Source organism: Stenella coeruleoalba, assembly GCF_951394435.1.
Source record: "Stenella coeruleoalba genome assembly, chromosome: 4".
Classification (NCBI taxonomy): Eukaryota; Metazoa; Chordata; class Mammalia; order Artiodactyla; family Delphinidae; genus Stenella; species Stenella coeruleoalba.
In genome coordinates this window covers 37,243,449-37,263,593 of record NC_137149.1, presented here as the reverse complement: position 1 = coordinate 37,263,593, position 20,145 = coordinate 37,243,449, and the positions used below count along the sequence as shown (strand labels likewise).

At 50.1% G+C, this 20,145-nt stretch overlaps 1 protein-coding gene across 1 annotated transcript in view; it reads right to left on the bottom strand.

Annotated features, from left to right (window-relative positions):
- STX18 (syntaxin 18) overlaps window positions 1-20,145 on the bottom strand; it is a 122,166-nt gene that overhangs the window by 3,944 nt on the left and 98,077 nt on the right. The window contains exons 7-9 of the mRNA XM_079919507.1: window positions 12,108-12,196; window positions 3,303-3,361; window positions 1,752-1,821 (exon numbers count right to left, since the gene is read on the bottom strand). Coding sequence (XP_079775633.1) covers window positions 1,752-1,821; window positions 3,303-3,361; window positions 12,108-12,196 — 218 coding nt within the window. The remainder of the gene's footprint in view (window positions 1-1,751; window positions 1,822-3,302; window positions 3,362-12,107; window positions 12,197-20,145) is intronic.

Below are 20,145 nucleotides of genomic sequence, written 5' to 3'. Positions count from 1 at the left end.
CGAGTGTGGGTTTTAGGGAAACCTGACTGATACAGGACCGCAGAGAGGAAATCGACCTTCAGCCGTCCGATTCCCAGCAGTGAATGCCACATAGTCTAAGGACCTGAGGGCCAAGGACTGCTTTGCTCCAAAATCTCGCTTTTTTTTTAGAGAATCTCCAAGTGGGAGCTGGCTGACCACGGCCACTGTTCCCATGAGAGGATGGGTAAGAACCACCGTGCAACGTAGATGAGGAAGCCCAGACAGACTCAGCTCTTCTCAGGTCTTAGAAACCCCGAGGGAGCCAGGCAGGGCTCAGCCTGTGCTCTGCAAATCCCTCCCAGGTCGAGGCCCAGAGCCCTGGGGGTGACACAGGGTGGGGCCCTGAGTGGCTCTCTGCCACCTCCTGGGGCACATGTCCAGAACCCCGGGACTGCTGCTTCCTAACCGAGAACCAGCCCCCAACTGAGAATCAAATGTGAAGGGCAATCAGTGCTCCTCAGTGGCTGGGCTGAGTGTAGGAGCAGAAGAAATGGTCGTGAAAAGTAAGGGCTTTTAGTGCACTTGGGCCCCAGGACCTCAGAGTACTTTGCTGCATGTAAGCAGCCCTGCTGTAGTGAAGGCCCCTGGCCCGTGGCTCTGGCTGCGCTAGTGAACAGTGCATTACCCAGGTCTGCCACAGCCGTGCCCACAAACAACGGCGCCTGGTTCCAGGACTGAGAGCCTGAGGGGGCCCGGATCCCATTCGCCACCCCTGAGAGTGACGCAGGTGACCTCAGCCCCGCTTTGCTGAGGGGGAAAGAGCTCATGTCACATTACACGTGACGGGGAACCGGGTGGGGGCCGTCTGTCTGACTCCACCTGGGCTCTGAGCTCCTCCCGCCACGCCGAGCTGCCTCTAAGGACAAGTGGGTGCTCTGAGGGGGAGACATCTGACTGAGCTGTTTTCTGTGTCCGGAGGCTGAACTGATGGCCATCAGGCTTCCAAGTGAAGGCTTAGCAGATACATATTAGAATGGTTCCTGCAACACGCTAGTGAAAAGGGCACCTCCTGTGAACCACCTTGTGTACCCAACGTGCAATGATCTGACTGGCTGTGTGGTTTAGGGGGCATCCTGTGAGTGGAGTATCTTTAGCCAAGCAGCCCAGTCTAATAACACAGTGAAGAAAAATAATTTTGTCTTTCAAACTCTTCCAGTCTGTGGATACTAAAAACAACAGGGAGAATTTATCAGGTGTCTGAAAATTTTGCCAGTTAGTGGCTGCTGGAAGAATTTCAGAACTGTAGGCAGGTAGGAATGACATGAAAATCCATGTATGAGGACAGTCACATTTCCTGTGAGGACGGGACACCTGAGGTGGCGGGGACCCGGCATTTGAGAGGGCCAAGTCTGAGCTTGTCACACCGCTGGCTGAAAAGCTGCTACTCATGCACCTTGCTGGGTGCTTTCCATGGGGTATTCTCGGAGCCTTATGACAACCATGCAAGGGCCACTCTATTTTACAGATGAAAAACCTGTAGTTCAGAGAGGCTCCCCAGCTTCCCAGAGGACATCCAGAACCCAAACCTAGCCGCCTCTCTCCCCCACGTGCTCCGCTGCACAGGGCTGGGGCGTGTGGGGAGCTGCCCTGGACTGCAGAGGCTGCTCCCGGGGAAGGGGAGGCTCTGGGCACACAGCTGCAGAGGCCCAACGACCTCAGAAGAAATGTCCCGAGTTCTTAGTGTATCCCCATTTTAAGCTAAATCTTAAAACCACTATATTTTTTCTTACTTGTTGTAAAACCTTCTCTGTGAATATCTCTTGGAGTCTGGAAATTTCAACCACTTTCCCTTCGATTTGCCTTCATAAAAAAAACAGATTACACATTAACTATTAGTACTTGGTGATCTTAACAGCAGCGTCACACATTTCTAAAGAAGCTGTCTCTTCTAAGTGAAGGCATGAGAGAGGGAGGGGACACCGCGTCAGGCTCAGGGAAGGAGAACACGGGCAGAGGAAGATTCACTCTCCTAACTGGCTCCCCTTTAACATCCCTCAGCTTACTGGGGCATACTGGACTGTTTGGAAACCCACCCCGCCCCCCTGGATAAGCTGGCTCCGGGGCCCAGCCTCCTGAGCCAGTGCCCGGGCCAGGGGCACGCAGCTGCGCTCAGTCACACAAAGTAAAGTCTCCTTTAATGCCGAGCCCTGTCTTAGCAACACCGTGACACATGGGGGGGATTCAAAAGAAAACTTCAGAATGTGTTGTCACCCAACTTTGTTACCTCTCAGCAGGTTAGGGGGAAGAGTGCATTCACCGCTCAACCCAACTTTGAAAGGAAACCTGATTCTGGCTGAAAACATCCCACGCTGGGATATCAGCAACTAAGTGTGCGGGCTTCTCCCCGTTTCATGGGCGGCGAGGGTGACCCTGGGGCGGGCCGGGAGGTGCACGTCTAGAGGCTGAGCTGACAGCTGCTTTAGCACAGGCAGCGGCTGAGCTCCAGCCCAGGAGGAAGCGGAAATGTTCGATGGGGAGATGATCCCTAGTTGTGTCGCTCGGGCCTTGAGTCCCCCTAGACCAGGTGAGGGAAGGAGAGGAGACTTGGGAGAAGAGTAAGGAGGGGTGAGGGTGGGGAGAGCGCCGTCTCTGAGGAAGGACTGGGAGACGTGATTGTGAAGCCAGAGACGGGGAAGAGCCGGGGGCAGCGATCAGAGGGAAACACCTGCACTCAGTCTCCAGGGCTGCGCAAGTGTAAGGTCAGGATGCATCTTCTTTCGGGAAGTGACCACGGTGCAACAAGAGTTCCGGCGCATCCTTTCAGAATGCTCCCGGCATTCCCAGGGCAAGAGGCCTGAGTGCCTTCACCGGAGGGCTGCTAACCACACCTGTGTGGGCCACGGCCACGGGCCTTCTGCGTGGCTGATCGCTCTGGTGAGGGAGCAGCCGGACCCCAGTGGAGCCACCTGCAGGGCTTCCCTCTGTCAGCCGTCCCTCACGAGGTCTCCCTTTCATCTTGGAGTAATTAAGTGTAACTAGCCCCCACGTGGCAGTGGTCATGATGTTTGGTGTCATCTGCCATCAGGAGCCGATCCTCTTGGATGGGGCAGCAGCACCTGGGAGCCTCGTGGCAGCCCGTGGGGTTATCTCACAGGCCCACAGGTCGAGGGGAGTCAGTGAATTCAGGCAGTCTCCTTGACCCCCTAAGTGGCGGGAGGGGCGCGACATTTGGCCCAAGGGCCACATGTGATGCCTGGGCACCAGAGTAAATTAATAAAGTTCCTAGTTTTGGGGAAAGTTGTAAACTAGGCCATCGGCTCACAAAGGAACCACACACATACCTCACTTCGTCAAACAGGCTGTTCATTTCACCAATCAGGCGCTGATTTTCTTGTTCGAACTGTAAGGAAACAAACACGTTAAGGATGAGGACAAACTGACTAGAGTCTCAAAGCACCACAGCCAAAGGCAAGTGTCGAGCAAGGCGTGTCTGTGCGGAAACCTTTGATCCGCCCTCTAAGAATCACTGCGGAGCCCCTCTTTCCAGCATGGATCGTGGCGGCATTGCTGGAAGACCCTGAGTGTTCGTGTGAGGATAGCCACCCGTAGGGAGAAAATGAAACCCCGCAGTGCAGCGGGGCTGCCTGTGGCTGGACTTTCCATCTCACTCATTTGAACCGCACGCACGCAAGCCGACTCTGACTGGGAGCGCGGAGGCCTGTGGGTCAGCCCCGTTAGGCTGGCCGCCCTGCTCTCCCCTGGGCCCTCACGACCTCCTGACATCGTCCTCTTTAAATGGAGCAGTGAGGCTGCGCGGCCGTGCTGAATCAGGGTAGTGGCAGGACCGCACTGGGACTCAGTCTGATCGCAGAGCCTGGCCTTGGCCAGTCGCCACAACAGGGACACAGGCCCGGGAGCTGGAGAAGCTGCACTCCCGGTGCTTGGGATGGCACCAGGCTTTGGGGCTCAGTCTGGGTAACGATGCCACCCCAGCACCCGGGGAGCTCATCAGAGCTGAGCTAACTGCAGTTAGCTGAGCTAACTGTGGACAGCTGCTCTCCCAGCCATCCTGCCAGCTCGATACTGGTCAAACGCGAGGACGGCGCGCATCTGAAGCGCCGCCATGGTGTGGGACCAGGAGGAGCTTGTCGTCCACGATGATGACTCAGGCCTCACGCGTCCACTCCTCCGTCTCTTCCCCGACGGGTCCCACGTGTTCCCAGCTCACGTGCCACCTTCTCCATGATACTGTCCTGGGCCTTGGAGCTCAAGGTTATTTCTCATTTTTCTAACCGTGGCCTGGTATCTTCTCAAAATCCCTTAGAATATTAGCCATTTTCTGCCTTGTACTGAGTTGTGCGTGTCTCAAACTGTCTGCACGACTATGAGCCGCTCAGGTGGGAAACGTATTGGACCCACACACATTGGAAAAGGCCGCTGTCCACACGCAGGGGCTTGGTCCACCAGGGAGGGGGGCTGTGCTCTCATCTCCGCACCTGCCCGCGCAGCAACCTTGTTACAGCCGCTGGCCCCTCCGCACCCCTTACCTACGCCTTGCTCACTCCCGCGCCCCGTCACTCAGGGAGGCTTCCTCTAGCGGGGCCTCCTCAACGTCAAGTCCTTTTCCTCTCCCTCCAGCCCCTCTGCGAGGCTCTCGGCTGGCAACCTCCCTTCCTACTCTGCCAGTTTTACTTGGCACACTTGCCGTATTCGTTCCTTCCCTGCTATCTAAGTTCTGCCCTCATCTCTCATAGTCTTCAGTCTGCCCTCCATCCCGTCAGTCACATGCCGGCCCTGCCCCTGCACCCTGCAGATCAGGTCTGACGCCAGGTGCACGAGCCGGCCACGCCCCAGGCCTCTCCGAGGGCATCTCCTGCCATCCCCTGCCTCATCTCTGCACAGGCTAGCCCTCAGCCTAAGGTGGATTCATCCTCTGGCTGGGGAACTCCAACGGGTCCCTAGAAACCCAGCATAGGCACCTTCTTAGTCATCAGACGCAGCAGGGCAGGTTTCGTCATGTTCCACCATCCCCCTCTCTTTAAAGCTTCTCTGCTCTCGCCTCCATCACTGCACTCCCACGCTTGTTTGGGGTCTGGCTCCCCTCCTGGGCGGGGTGGTCTTTCTCCTCTGGACCCCGAGCCCAGCACAGGGCCCGAAACACGACAGGGCGTGGGTTCCCAGCACCAGCTGCTCATCAAAGCACAGAGGCCTCTACTCCACCCCAGGCCACCTCAGAGGCCGGGGTTGGCGAGGCTCCAGGAGGCCTGAGCGGTGGGGAGCCTCCTGCTGGGCCGGGGCAACCAGCAGGCTGCCTTGCTGGCCGCTGCCAGGGCACTGCCACGGCCCTTCTAATTATGTGTCAAAAAAGCTATTTAAGGGAATAAAAGCATCACTTTTGAGTCTGAAAGAATCAGCTCTGTTAACTGTCAACAGTTACTTAAGAGTCTGATATATATGAAAAAATACAATTACTTCGGCATGTGGGCGCTAATCTAATTCTCTCAGGTACTTTACTCAGGTTTTGGGGGTGGGGTGGCAGGGGGCATTTTCTCTGAATTTTTCTAACAATAATATGGCCCCACCCTTTTAAATCTACAGCCCTTTCATGCTTTTAAACTGTTCCTAAACAAAATTAACTAGGGGTTTGAGGTGGTTTATTACTGGAAATGGTCCTTGGGAACAAAGCTTTCTGTTTGTTTCCTCCCCAATTTAAGGGCACCTGGCTTTCTTTTAAGCCTCTTGGTAATTGTTACTTTTTTTCTTTTGGTTGGTAATTGCTACTTCTGAAGGGCTCCTGTTTGCAGGGTCAGGAGTGGGATCAGATTCTGGCTCTGACTTCCTTCCAACCCATGGGTTCTTGACGCCACCTGAGAAACTCCCCATTCCGGGAGGAAGTGAGAGAAACAAATGCCTCAAGGGATCAAGCAGTGGTAAGGGCTGAGGAGAGAGGTTTGCCGCACCACATCTATGGAGAGCAGCCTCCATTCAGGGGTTGGGAGTAACAATGACACTGCATTTAACAACCCAACAAAACCTGTTTCCCACAGGGAGCCATTTAACGAGATCTGGCCACGCTCTGGTAGGTTAGGCGGCGGCCAGGATGCTGACCGCATTCACTCGCACAGGCTGCAGGGAGGTTTCCGAGACTGTCTGGGCAGCAAACCTGTACACCTCACCTCTCATCCGCCGAGTAAGGCAGGGAGCCACCAAATGCCAGGCTGCGGGGCGAGGTAGGGGCTATGCCAGGGGCTTTGATGGCCCAGTTCCTGTGGCCTCACGGGAACTTCCTGGGTGACCCTGCCGCAGTCACTGGCCTTCTGTGTGGCCTGTCAGTTTCTCTTTGTGAACAGATGTGGTTGGTTATTCTTATCCTTTCCCGCCTGATCCTAAGGGTGAGGAGGGACAGCTCCTTTACCTTCTAAGCTGTATGCCCTTGGGCAGGTAACTTAACCTGTCTGTGTCTCTGCCTCCATCACTAAACTGGGGATAATTGTAGTACTCAGTAGGGTCCTTAGGAGGAAGATATGTGCTAATCCGTGGAAGCTGCTTACCAACTTCACCTCCATAAACGTTAACTACTGTTATTTAATCTCTTCAGGAGTAGATCCTGGATATGCAAAATGAGTCATTAAATGCTTTGACGGCCCCTTCCCCCTCCCTTGTTTCAAATTCTAGAGGGCCACTACTGGTCTCCTACCCTCTCAGGCCTGAGAAGCACAGGCACACAGAGCTCCCTGGGGCTCACTGGCAGCCCGCACGGGCAGGGGCTTCACAAGGTGCAGTGCTGAATGCAGCCTCAGCTCCACGATCAGCACCAAGGGCAGGGGACCTACAGGCCCTGGGATGACACACCTGCCATGTCCTCCATCTCCATGAGTCCCGGAAAAGGGAGACGAGAGGCCCGGATGATGGAGGAGGTGGGCAGGCAGGGCCCGGCAAGCATGACGGCAGCCAGCCTGTCCTTCTGCGCCACTGCACTCTACACTGTTTAGGTCTCACAGCAACACACAGTGTTTTCCCTCAGTGCAGACCCCCAACAGCAGTGGTAGGCATCATGGTTAAGAGTCTAGGACTTGGGGGCCCAGCAACAGTCCCTACCACATGGGGCAGCATAAATTAATAAATGCTCAAGCGCTCATACGGTACTGGGCTGAGACGGTTACATGCATGTCAGGCAGTATCATTTAACTGCTTTATTCCATTCGGAAGTAAGTCAGACTTTCAAGTAGGGCCCCCCAAAAGGGTTTATAATCTGATTTAAAGTATACAGATCCACATTGTGAATACATTGTCACAGAAATCCTTTTTTAATCTAATCCTCTTTACTGTAGTTTTAAAAAGAAAATCATTCCTACCAAGGCCTTTGAGCGTCAGATGAGACCAGGAGAAGGATCTGCATTGCAAAGACCTACGAGCAGTTCACTGAAGCGACACTGTGAACCCACAGGGGGCTTGGCCTAGACGGCAGTCTGCCCCCTTGGCTCAGAAGACCACCGCCCAGGCCCACTCTGGGCTCTTCTAGTTGTGCTTTATCTGTGCCAAACACCTTCACACTTGTGGCTCTGGGACCCTCACCGTGACCCCCACCTGTGCCCCTGTGAACCTCCCCAGTGTCTGTGCCCCAGCGTTCACCTGTGTGGCGCTCACATTCCATCAACAATTCTCCTGTTCTCAATGTGTAAGCCAAGCTTGGCCACAGACCACAAGCCCTGCCAGCCAGCCCCCTGGTGCTTCCAAGGGCCCACCTCCGGGGACAGGGGCTAGGGACACTTTTCATGTGATCTGAAGAACAGAAGTCACATTCATGTCTTTAAAAATTATTCCAAGAAATACATCACTAAGTGCAGTGGTTTCACTGGAGGCAAGTAAAATGAATGTGGGCTTAGAAAGGAGGCATTTTCTCTGGGTAACATCAGAAAACAATTTGGTTCCACTCAGCCTGACCACAAAACATCTGCTTATATTAACTCAAAGGCATTAATATCCCTGCATCATGAGCGATGAATGGAAACGTATTGTGCGAATCATACAATGCTCCGCAGCCACTCTGGAACGAGTAACAACAGCTCCTATGGGTGAAATAATGAATTAAACTGCTGTTATAGGGCTCAATTCATTATTTTACCCCGAGGAACAGTGATTATGACTTATGACCACAATTTGCTGTAACACTTTCCAATTTCAAACCAATAGTATGCATTTCTTTCTCTTCATTTTCAGGGTTGAGCCTTTTGAATAAGGTTCGGGTCAGTCAGACTGTAAGATATGGTACTTAGCTATGAGCCCCAATTAAGAAAGAAGTGAACTGAACATTAAACAGCTTGTCATAAAAGTACTGAACAGTACAGCCTTCTGCCCCATCCTCTTGCAATTACGCGATAAAAGTTAGGGAGGTCCTGCTGGTTCTGATTGCTTATGTCACCGATATCATGACGCCGAAATAACTAGCATTATTGGGAATGATCCCTGGCATGTTTCTGGACAATGCTTCATTCATTTGGACACTGCTTGGACAAAGCGTGGCGCACCAACCGTCATTATGGAAAGACAAGCCTTATGATATGAACATGTGTTTCTCATATGCAACAGCTACATACATCACACTCAGAACATGTGCAGGGAACCCAGGACCACACGGGGCAGCAACGATCTCTCACTGTTTGTGAGGGAACATTCTCTGAGCAGCTGCTACGTGCCCTGCACTTTCCTGGGCACTCATACACGACTGTATTCCTGACAATCCTGTCAACTTACCAAGCTGAAGTTCAGTGAGGCTGATTTTCTTGCCCCTAAATTACACAGGCAGTAAGTGATATAAAGAGAGGGTTAAAAACCAACTCTGTCAAGTCCCAAAGCCCTTGACTGGGGCCATCTCTCACTGGGGCCAAGCATCAGCTGATCACAGACATCCTTGCTGCCAGCCTTCCACTGGTCCAGCCCCCGTGCATCTTGCAGCCTCTAAGCACGCGTCTGTGCAGGTTAACAAGCTGCTGCTGCTCACCACCGCCTGCGGGGAAGGCAAGTCCTCTGGCAAACGACTGACGGCCATTCTTCCAGCTACTTCCTTTATGAAGCCGTGCAGTGTATTTTTTAAAAAGCCCTAAATGGAAGCTAAGTTCTGCCTAAATACAAATGTATTCTTTCTTAATGAAGGGATAGTACTATACATACTTTTATCTCTAGCAAAGACAGGTGGTCATGTTACATGATACGGGGGAACGCGACATCATTTTCAATAATAAAGTTATTTTGTGTAAGCTGAAGGAAAACTATGAGCTTTTAAGAAACTCTGGCCATCATTTGGCTATCAGGGAGCGTGATCAAATCGTCCGCCTGGGCCTGCCCTCCAGCGTTGTGTCCCGGGGTGATGTGCTGTACCTTTCTCTCCCCTGTATGCACTGTTTCAAACACCAGCCCTCAGGTGTATCCCACAGTCACATCTCCAGCCCAAGCCCCAAGCCCGGGATCCCAGCGCCCACCAAACACCTCCCACGGACTCACACCTGTCCGTGACCAGGTCCTCATTTCCTGACTGCCGGCATCCTGCTTCCCCGGGTCACAAAGCTCCAGGCTCTTTCTCCTGCCTCACTCTCTTCACACGCCCTGCTGCCCTCCAGTGGATCACCAGGTCCAGTCCACTTCCCGCAGCAGCTCTCTCATCTCCGCTCTCACTTCCGCTCCCTGGCCATCGTCTTCAGCCTCTCTCTACTTGACTGGGCAGCCACAGCTGCTGCCTGGAGTCTACACTGCCGCAGTCTACACTGCGAGGCCTCCGGGTCACGTGCCTGCTGGTCTGGGGGGCACTGAGCACGTACTCCAAGTCAGAGGTGTGGAAGGAAGCAGGGGCCTGGCAGGCCACTTTAAGGTGTTTGAGTTACTTCCTTAGCTCAGAATTATTTTTATCTATCAGGGGCACAGACAGCTCTGCTTCTTGTTCTAAAGAAAGTCCCACAGCCTCTGAGGGAGCACCCCCATAGCAAGTCCCAGGAAAGTCATGGCTAATGGTGTCATCACTGGAATCAGTGTCACGCTTCTAAGGTGATGATCTTAAAGGGGAAACTGCTCATCTGGGTGAATGAATGTTTGTGAAACAGTCCTGAGTATAAAATATGTATGAAGACTCCACGGAGCGGCAGCTGCCACCCCGCGTGGCCCTTTGATCCTGCCGTGAGGGCAGCACACGCACCACAGCCCTTCCCCACACATGTGAGCACTGCCCAGGCCCCCCCGACCCTGTGCAGCCCAGGGCTGCCCTGCCTCTGTGCACACCTGCCACTCTGAAGGGGAAAGGCCGAGGGAACTCAATTATGAGTGCCTTCTGTATGCCTGGCACCCTCTTGGGTCAGCTCACTCAGTCATTAGCCCACCGTGAGGGGCCACTGGTGTTTCAATCCCACAATCAGGCGTGGGGAAGAAACAGGAAGCCTCGAGAGCAAGAGGATTCTGAGCCAGCTTTATGCTCTCGGCAGCCAACGCTCAAGAGAGCAGACCTGGCCCCCTTGCTGGGGCTGGTGAGGCCTCTGTCAGGCCGCCCAGGTCAATCTGCCAGTGCTCCTGTGCAGGCTACACTCACCTAGACCACCAGATCCCAGCGGGCACTCACATGAGCTGTGATGCAGGAAAAAAGCTCAGGGTTTGGAGCCAGGGCTCGGGGCATGGAGCATGGCTCGGATGCTGGGCTCTGTGACCTTGCACGGGCTTTGGAAGTTTTGTGCCCCATTTCCGTCAACTGTACAAGAGAGATAATTCCTACTTCACTAGACTGTTATGAGATTAAACAAACAAGGCCTAGTGCATAGAAGGTGTTCATAAATATAAATAATAATAATAACTTAGATAGAATATTCTAGTAGTTCTTACTGATGATCCTGCTTTACCATTTAAAACAACCTAGAGTTTTTATATTATATTCATCAAAGGCACTCATCCATTCAACAAACAGTTCCCACCCCTGCTCTAGGCTCTGGGAACACAGCAGTGAAGGCAGACAGATTTCCACCCTCGGGGCACTTGTATTCTAGTGGAGGGATGAGGGCAGGATGTGGGCACACAGACATAGTGGCTGGGGCCACTTCAGGCCAGGTGGTCGCGGAAGGACTCTCTGAGGACATAACATCTGAGCCTGTAGGACAGGAAGACAGGAGTGAAGAGCTTGGTGACACGAATGCCTCTGTGTGAGGTCTGGGAGGAGATGGGTGCCTCTCTCACTCGACAGCCATGGCTCGAAGCTCTACCTCTCATCTTCTTCAGGAGACATCAGGAGACCGCTGACTGCAGATAGGCTCAACCACTTACTAATGAGGGGCCCTTGGACAAGAGAGCCGACTGCTTTTTGCCAAAGTTACAAGAAGACAGTAATGCCCCAACACCTCTTAGTGTGATTACTGAGACTATCACGGATAAAACAAGTACTAAAAAGCTCTGTCCACCGTAAAGCGCTGCAAATTAAGATGTCATTTGCCAGGCACAGCCACTGGAGGGGGACTATGTGGGAACCAGCTTCTCAGCTCTTTGGGCAAGGCCCGCATCCCACCAGGGCAGCTCTAGGACACATCTGTTCCCAACCCCAGGTACATGTACTCCATGTGGCTCTGTCACACCGATGTCCAGACAGCTGTGCATAGACCCGGCTGTAAACGAACGGGTAGGGGCTATGGCCAAATCTGTCCCTTTTCTTTTGAAACTCACCCAGAGATAATAAACTACAATTGGCAGCTAGGGGACAGGTAAATAAAAGGAGGTGATATTCGCAGTTAAGGTGTTACTCTTTTCATTCTTCAGCCATTACTTATGCTTTCTTCACATTACCATGCACCAGTAATTCAAACAATTAAAAGCACCATAGCAGCGATTATAAAAGACCCATTTAGAATAGAAGACTATTTTACTGCCACTGAAAAGACATCTAATATTAATAAAATTATTCCAAGGCAATTTCTTCTTTAAGCTACTGCAAATTTAAAACATAAGAAAAGCATACTAAGAATCTGGAAATCAAGTGGAAAATTGATCTAAAATATTTATTTATAATTTTTAAAACTCAGTATAAAAATTAGGGCAAGGGCATTTAGGATGACCTCCTACTCAATGAAATATTCTTACTAAAACTAGTTAAAAATACATGATTAGGCAGAGAATAGCATTACCATTTGTATTTCTTCTGGGGATAATTCATCTTCACCTTTCCCATCTCCCCAGGTTCCCAATTCAGGTTGTGCTTCGGCCGGAATCTTTTCTGTTAAAAAAAAAAAAAATTGAAAGTAGGCAGAAGGCAAAATATTCACTTTAGAATAGGTTGTCTTAGGATGCAGGCATATTTAAAAACATGAGATGGAAGGAAATCATAGAGCTTTGTCCACATTCGACTATCTGTTGGTTAATATTCAAGCACTGCAGCATGACTCTTTACAATGTAAAGATCTGTGTGTGTGTGTGTGTGTGTGTGTGTGTATGGATAGATGGGACCCATGCACAGTTTCAGTATTGGCCTGATCTCAGTAATGGTCGCAAACCAAATGGACGTTCTTCAGGACCAGTTTTCAAGCGGACTTGACTTCAAAACACATACTCGTATGCTTATACACCTCCCTCTACTTTTTAAAGACTGCAAAATGTATGGGTAATTTCATTAAAAAAAAATATATATATACACATATATAAAAAATAGAGGAAATGCCATACCACGCCAATCCCATTCCCCTCCCAGAAGTAACCACTGTTTGTCAGTGCTTTGATGGAGTCTCGCAGGCTCTATCCAGCACACTCACACACACACACACACACACACACAGATATGCAATTCCCTGCTTCCTCCGCAGCCTAGAGATAATTTATAGTTCTGTGTGTGTGGCAGTGTGCTTTTCACAAAGATATCAGTGGTAACACATTGTTCTAAAACTTGCTTTTTATAACTTAACAATGCATCTGGGTGATTACCCAATGTCATTTCACATATATCTACCTTGTTCTTTTTTTTTTGGCGGTATGCGGGCCTCTCACTGTTGTGGCCTCTCCCGTTGCGGAGCACAGGCTCTGGACGTGCAGGCTCAGCGGCCATGGCTCACGGGCCCAGCCGCTCCACGGCATGTGGGATCTTTCCAGACCAGGGCACAAACCCGTGTCCCCTATATCGGCAGGCGGACTCTCAACCACTGCGCCACCAGGGAAGCCCTACCTTGTTCTTTTAATTGCCGCATAACATTCCACTGTAAGGAATTTTCTGTGTAACTGTAACTCCACTGATAAACCTTTGGTTACTTTGGGTTTTCTGCTAGTACAATGGTATGTGTGCCAGTCCATGCTTTGGTGCATTTTGATGTACTCCAGGACGGGAACCTGGGCATGGACTGCTGACTGGTGGTAATTTTACTTTTAATCTAGAGAACACTTTGACCGGGATCACATAAACATGGGCCAGATCTCTGACAGAGCAGAACAACAGCACAGCTCCCAGAAGGGGCTGCCCCACCCGGGGACCCTGATAGAGAGGCCTATGCGGCTCATCCAGGGGTGGACTGGGAGCAAGGTGGGGGCGGGAGGGGGGAGGCGGAGCGTCACTCCTGGGCGGAGGCTGTAATGGGGTCTTTTTTTTGTATAAGTGACTTTGTGTCGGGTGTCTCAGCAGTGCCTCTGGGCTTGTCAGTGGGTTGCCAAGTACTTAAAGGCAAATACTGCTTCTTTTTCTTTTCTTCCCCAATCTCAGTAAATTTCCCATAGCTGCTCTCAGCCCCATGAGATGGGCGAAAGTCCAGAGTTTTTGCTTTGAGACTGATAAGGGAAAAGAACATGATGATAGCACCGATTTAGAGAAAGAAGATTAGGCAGACCTATGTACACGGTATGGTCATTATTCTGGATATGTCATCACAAACAAACTCCAAGTCATCTGCGGCCCTGTGCAAGTTTTTAAAAATTGGCTGTTTTTGCCAGAACTGTCATCATATTTATAAAAGACACATGTATAATAACTTAGATATAATAGAGGACCTATAAATATAATACATAATTTTTATATAAAAGATGTTTATAAAAGGTTGGAAACATCTTTAGAAGCTGAGGAGGTGTTTTTCTGAGACCACATTCTTCAGGTGGAACATCTGTACTTTTCACTCATCCCACCCCCCCCCCCCAGAGCCCTCTATCTCCTACCTGACCTCATTACTGTATCCATCTCAAGCTTTTACCTTTATGTGTTTTAAGGATAAGAACATCAAATTTAGAAACACAGAAACATATTCACATCAGAACGAAGCATAAATCAGCTCTGAGCTGGAATGGAAAGTTTGTTAAGAGCCTTTGCAGCCACCTGGAGCCACCCTGACCTGCAGCTGTAAGAATCAGCCTGAAGCACGGCACACCCCATGCGAGTGCTTTGCCCAGACCTCCATGCACCACGATGCCAAGGCACTCAAGTCCAGACTCCTTGGTCCAGTACTCAAGGCTCTCCGTATGGTCTGGCCCCATCCACCTTTCCCACCTTAAGGCCCACTCCTCCTCCCCTTTCTGTGAGTTTTGCTGACCCAGAAGTGGTTTCTTTACTGACTACGTTCCATACCTCTCCCACGCTTTCCGGCCTCTGAGTATTTACTCATGCTGTTTCCTCTGCCTAGAACATTCTAAGCTTCCCCTTTTTCAGGTTCAGACTCATTTCTCCGGACCACCTCCTCCTGAAGTTCCCTGGCCCTCTGAGTGGACTACGTCTTTCCCACCTGTGCCCTCTTTTTTGGCGCTACTCACTTTCTCAGGGGCTGGATCTGAGCTTCCCTGTCAACTGAGGGCAGGACTCGTGACTGACTGGAGAAGAAGGGCAAGAAGTATTCACAAATAACCGTACCCATCTTAGTGGAAACCAATGTCAGGAAACAAATTATAAATGGGTCCACAAAGATCTCATCCTGGCTGAGTAAGAATATGGAAGGAAAAAAAACTAAACCCAGACATGCACAGAAGGTCAGCTGTGACCACAGAGGTGCTTTATTGTGCTGCCTAAATCAAAAATAACAAGACTAGTGCCTTTTTTAAGAAACAGGAGTATGACAAGCAAGAAACCACCCTCTGCCTAGAAGTGTACCGCCTAGTCCTACACTAAAGTATTTTTTCTAAGTTACATCTCATGTTTCAAAAGCAAAATGAAAAACCTGAAAAGATAAGCAAAAAGACACCACATAGCCCAGATTTTAAAAATCCTTCTGCTAACTGTAGATAACCTTAGCAAATTGCCCATGGACAGGAAAAAGCTGTCTTCCAATGGCACAGAGAAAAGGGCAGATATACGACCCCTAAGAGGAACCAGCTGGGTGTGGGGGACGAGATTTACCTGCCAGCATCGAGGTGGGGATGGAGATGAAATGGCAAAGGCCCTGGAAAACTGGCAGCACCACGGAGGTCTGCGCAGGCTTCTCCCCTCCCCACACATTCCCCTTAGGTGATGCATCCAGGTCCGTGGCTCTGAACTGCCTATGTCCTATGACTCCCAGAGACCTCCAGCCCTGATTTCTTCCCTGATCTCTAGGCTCACTCCAACGGACTCACTATTTCCACCTGAAAATCCAATAGGCATCTCAGACCTCACACAGAATATGATTCTGCTCCCTCCCACTCCTCCCGGCCTCACTGCAGACCCTCGCACCTTCGTCATCTTGGTCGGTCCAGCCCAAACCTAGAAGTTGCCCTTGATGGCTCTCTTTCCCTCACCTCTCACGTCCTACCTACTGGCTAACCTTCAGTTCCCAAGTGTGAGCAGAGGTTGAGCCCTTGTCTCCGCGGCCATCTCCACCACCACGTCCCTCAGGTGACACCTCATCCCGCCGGCGTGTGGCCTCCTGCAATAGATTCCCAACAAGGCCACTTGGTTCCTCTTTTTCTCACTCCACTCCAGCTCCACACGGTAGTCAGGGAGGTTTTAAATGTGACCCGGGCCTTGTCATGCTCAGCTTAACAACCTCCAGGGCTCCTCACTACACACAGACCCAGAGCTGAACCTTTCCCACGGCCTGTAGGGCCCTGTGTGATCAGGCCTCTGCCTCCGTCTCTCCCCCCTCCTTGTGCCATTCTCACTGGTGCCTCCCTCTTGTGAGTGTGAGTGTGTGTGCGTGTACATGTGTGTGCACGCATGTGGAAATATGCCAGCTCATTTCTCCCTCCTTGATCTTTTCACTGGCTGGTCCCGCTGCCTGGAGAACTTATACCTGCAGGAGAGTTCTGATTTCTCCACATCCTGCAAACGCACTTATCGTCAGCCTTTTTCATTCTAGCCATCCTGGTAGGTGTGAAGTGGAATCTCATTGTGCTTTTGATTTGCATTTCCCTGATTACTAATGATGTTGTGCATCTTTTCGTGTGCTTTTTGGCTATTTGTATTTCTTCCTCGGAGAGATTTCTATTCAGACCCTTTGCCATTGGGTTATCATTTTCTTATTGACTTGTAAAAGTTCTTCCCATGTTCTAGATATAGACCCCTTATCAGATATATGATTTTCAAATATTTTCTCCCATTCTGTGGGCTTTTTTCACTTTCTTTTCTTTTTAACCTTTAAAGCACAAAAGCTTTTAATTTTGGTGAAGCCCAGTTTATCTAATTTTTCCTTTTGTTGCTTGTGTTTTGGTGTCATATCCTTGTTAATCTTTTGTCAAATCTGAGGTCAGGAAGATTTAGCCCTATGCTTTTTTTTTTTTAATTAATTAATTTATTTATGGCTGTGTTGGGTCTTCGTTTCTGTGCGTGGGCTTTCTCTAGTTGTGGCAAGCGGGGGCCACTCTTCATCGCGGTGCGCGGGCCTCTCACTATCGCGGCCTCTCGTTGCGGAGCACAGGCTCCAGGCGCGCAGGCTCAGTAATTGTGGCTCACGGGCCCAGTTGCTCCGCAGCATGTGGGATCTTCCCAGACCAGGGCTCGAACCCGTGTCCCCTGCATTGGCCGGCAGATTCTCAACCACTGCGCCACCAGGGAAGCCCCAGCCCTATGCTCTCTTATAAGAGTTTTAGGGTTTTAGCTCTGTGTAGGTCTTTGGTCTATTTGAGTTACTTTTTTATAAATGGTGCGAGTTAAGTGTCAAACTTTGTTCTTTTGCATGTGGATATCCAATTTTCCCAGCGCCATTTGTTGAAGAGACCGTTCTTGCCCCCTTGAATGATCTTGGTCCCCCAGTTGGAACTCAGTTGACCAGAGCCACACGGTTTTAATTCTGGATTCTCAATTCTGTCCCATTGATCCATATGTCCGTCCTTGTGCCAGTACCACACTGTCTTGATTACTGTTGCTTTGTAGTAGGTTTCGAAATTGGGAAGTGTGAGTCCTCCTACTTTTTTCTTTACCAAGACTGTTTTGGTTATCCTGAGTTCCCTGCACTTCCTCATGGATTTTAGAATCAACTTGTCAATTTTCACAAAGAAATCAGCTGGGATTCTGAAGAGGAATGCATTGAAACTGTAGATCATTTTGGGGTGTACGGCCATCTTAACAACACTAATTCTTCTGATTCATGATCTTGGGATATTTTTCAATTTATTTGGATCATTTTTAATTTCTTTCAACAATGATTTGCAGCCTTCAAAGTATGTTTTACATTTTTGTTGAATTTATTCTTTTTGATGCTATCATAAAGGAATTGTTCCTTTTAAATTCCATTTTTGGATTGTTCATTGAAAGTATACAGAAATGAAATCTCTGTATAATGGTTTTGTATCCTGCAACCTTGCTGAACGCATTTACTACTTCTTTTATTGGTGGATTCCTTAAAATTTTCCGTACACAATACCAGGCAGTTTGTAAATAGAAAAAACTTCCTTCCTAATCTAGACTTTCATTTCCTTTGCCTTCCTAATTGTCTTTGCTATCTTGGCCAGCCTACTAATTGACTTCCAGTACTCATTTGAAAAAGAATCCTGCCCAATCCTTAGTGTCTAGCAATGGATCTCGTCATAGCTGCTCTACGAACTAACGCAAAATGTGCTCTTTGTGGAGCCCTACTGCACATGCCAGACACTGCCTGGCCCTTTACACTAGCTCCTGAAATGCTCACAACAAACCACAGCCACATGATATATAAGAAAGTTGAGGCTCAGAGTTCAAATAACTTGTCCAAGGTCATAGTGCAGGACAGAGGCCAGACTGTGAAACCAAGGTTCACGACCTTTCCATGACATCACACTGCAACCACTGTGCTTTCCCTTCCCTCTCACTCAGAGGAAGGGATGGCCCATCTCCATGAACAGAAAATAGATAAAGGTGGGGTACAGCAATGGTAATAGCTTTCTTTTGGGAAAAACAAACAAAATGAGGTAGAAAAAGCCTGTTATATATGCAGGAATTTGTACATAAAGTGTGCACATTTTTAAAGAGCACTAGTTAAGATTTTATTACCCTTTGGGACTCCACATAACCAAGGAAGAGATGGCTCAGAAATAAGCATCACCAAATGACCACGGAGGAAAGAGCTGCCGGGTGGAGCTGTGGGGACAGTGAAGTGGAGCCAGCAGCGGCAGCAGGGGCCAGGATACAGGGGAAAAAGCAAGAGAGGACCAAGATGGGGCGGGAGGAGTCCTGAGATGCATTTACAAAATGGGGGAAATGGTTCTCGGAAGTGCCACTAAATGCTGCAGCTGGGACCTTGACGGCCTCCAGAGAGACACCCGTCACACCATTCTGCTCCTACGCGTTGATCAGAAGCTAAACTGGAGGGTTCTCTCAACATTTTGGTGGGCTGGCTTAGTCAGGGGATAACTTCGTGATTATAAAGCATCCAAATACTGACTTTAAGATAAAAATATAAACCGTGAGGAACAGCATTCTCTCATTGACCATTTGTTTTCTACCACCGAGAGGCATTAAGTTCCTTTTGCTTCAGGAAATATTTCCACAGCAACTAAAAGCAATCAGTGCTCCAAATAGAGTCTTCATTCATTCATTTTCTTCAACAAAGATTTAATGAGCACCTCCTATGTGCCAGGTATTGTTCTGGGTGCCAGTGTTACATCACTGAACAAAGCACATACAGAAATTCCTGTCCTTGTGGAACTTAAGTTTTAGTAGGGGAGCCAGAGCATAAAGGATATAAATGAGTCAAACATATAGAACGGTAGTGGCAAGTGCCGGGGAGAAAGACAGAACAGGGAAGACCAGATCGGGAGGCTTAGTGCGTCATCCTCTTTCTACTGACCCTCATTCCTCAGGGATCCCAGCCTGTCTCATGGGATTGACATGATCTAAAGACCTGTCCCCTGACCTCTAGACTCATAAACCCAACTTCCTGCTCAACCTCTGTGCCAGACATCCCTAAATTAACATACTCCACACTGAGCTGATCTGCAGCCCCCAGCCTGCCCTGCCTCAGCCTTCCACAACTCAGTGAAGGGCAGCCACCTTCTTCCCACTGCCAACAACCACTGCAGCCTTCTTGCCCCATCTCCTCCTCATGCCCCACGTCCAGGGAGCACATTCTGTGGCTCAACTTTCAAAATATATCCAGAATTCCACCGCTTCTCCACGTCCCTGCTACCATGCTTGGTGAGGGGCACCACCATCTTGTTCCTAGGAGACGTTAGCAGCCTCCTAACTGTCCCTATTTTGCTTCTTCATCCCCTAAACAATCTATTTCAACAGAGCAGCCAGAGGGACCCTGCTCAAATGTAGTCCTCTGTGTGACAGTCCTCTGTGCAAGCATCCTGGTGGCCTCCCACCTCACTCAGAGTAAACAGCTCTCCCGTGGCCCGGAAGGCCCCATGACCTTGGTGCCCTGGTACTTGCTTGCTTCCTGTCCCTCTGCTCTTCCCTTACTCTGCAGCCTCCCGGCTGCTCATTAGCACACCAGGCACTTCTGCTTCCTTTGCCTTGACTCTCTTCCCACAGAGAGCCACATGGCTCACTCCTCACTGCCCTTGGGTCTTACTGAAACCTCAAGGACTCCGACCTCTCCAGTGGGCCATATCTCTATTACCAGGACCCCCTCTCTTATAGCACAGACTGACTGTGTACCCAGTTGTGTAATATTCCATTACCATCTGTTCCCCTCTGGACTGCAAGCACATGTGCCTATTTTCTACTCGCTCCCGTATCCCCAACACCTAGCGCAGTGCCTGGCATAACAATTCTCAGTGTGAGCGAGGGACCCAGCAAGGGCAGACTCTCTCTACATGAGATTTACCCTCACCTGGGCCCCAAGACTCTGGACTGGCTTCTCCCCACTC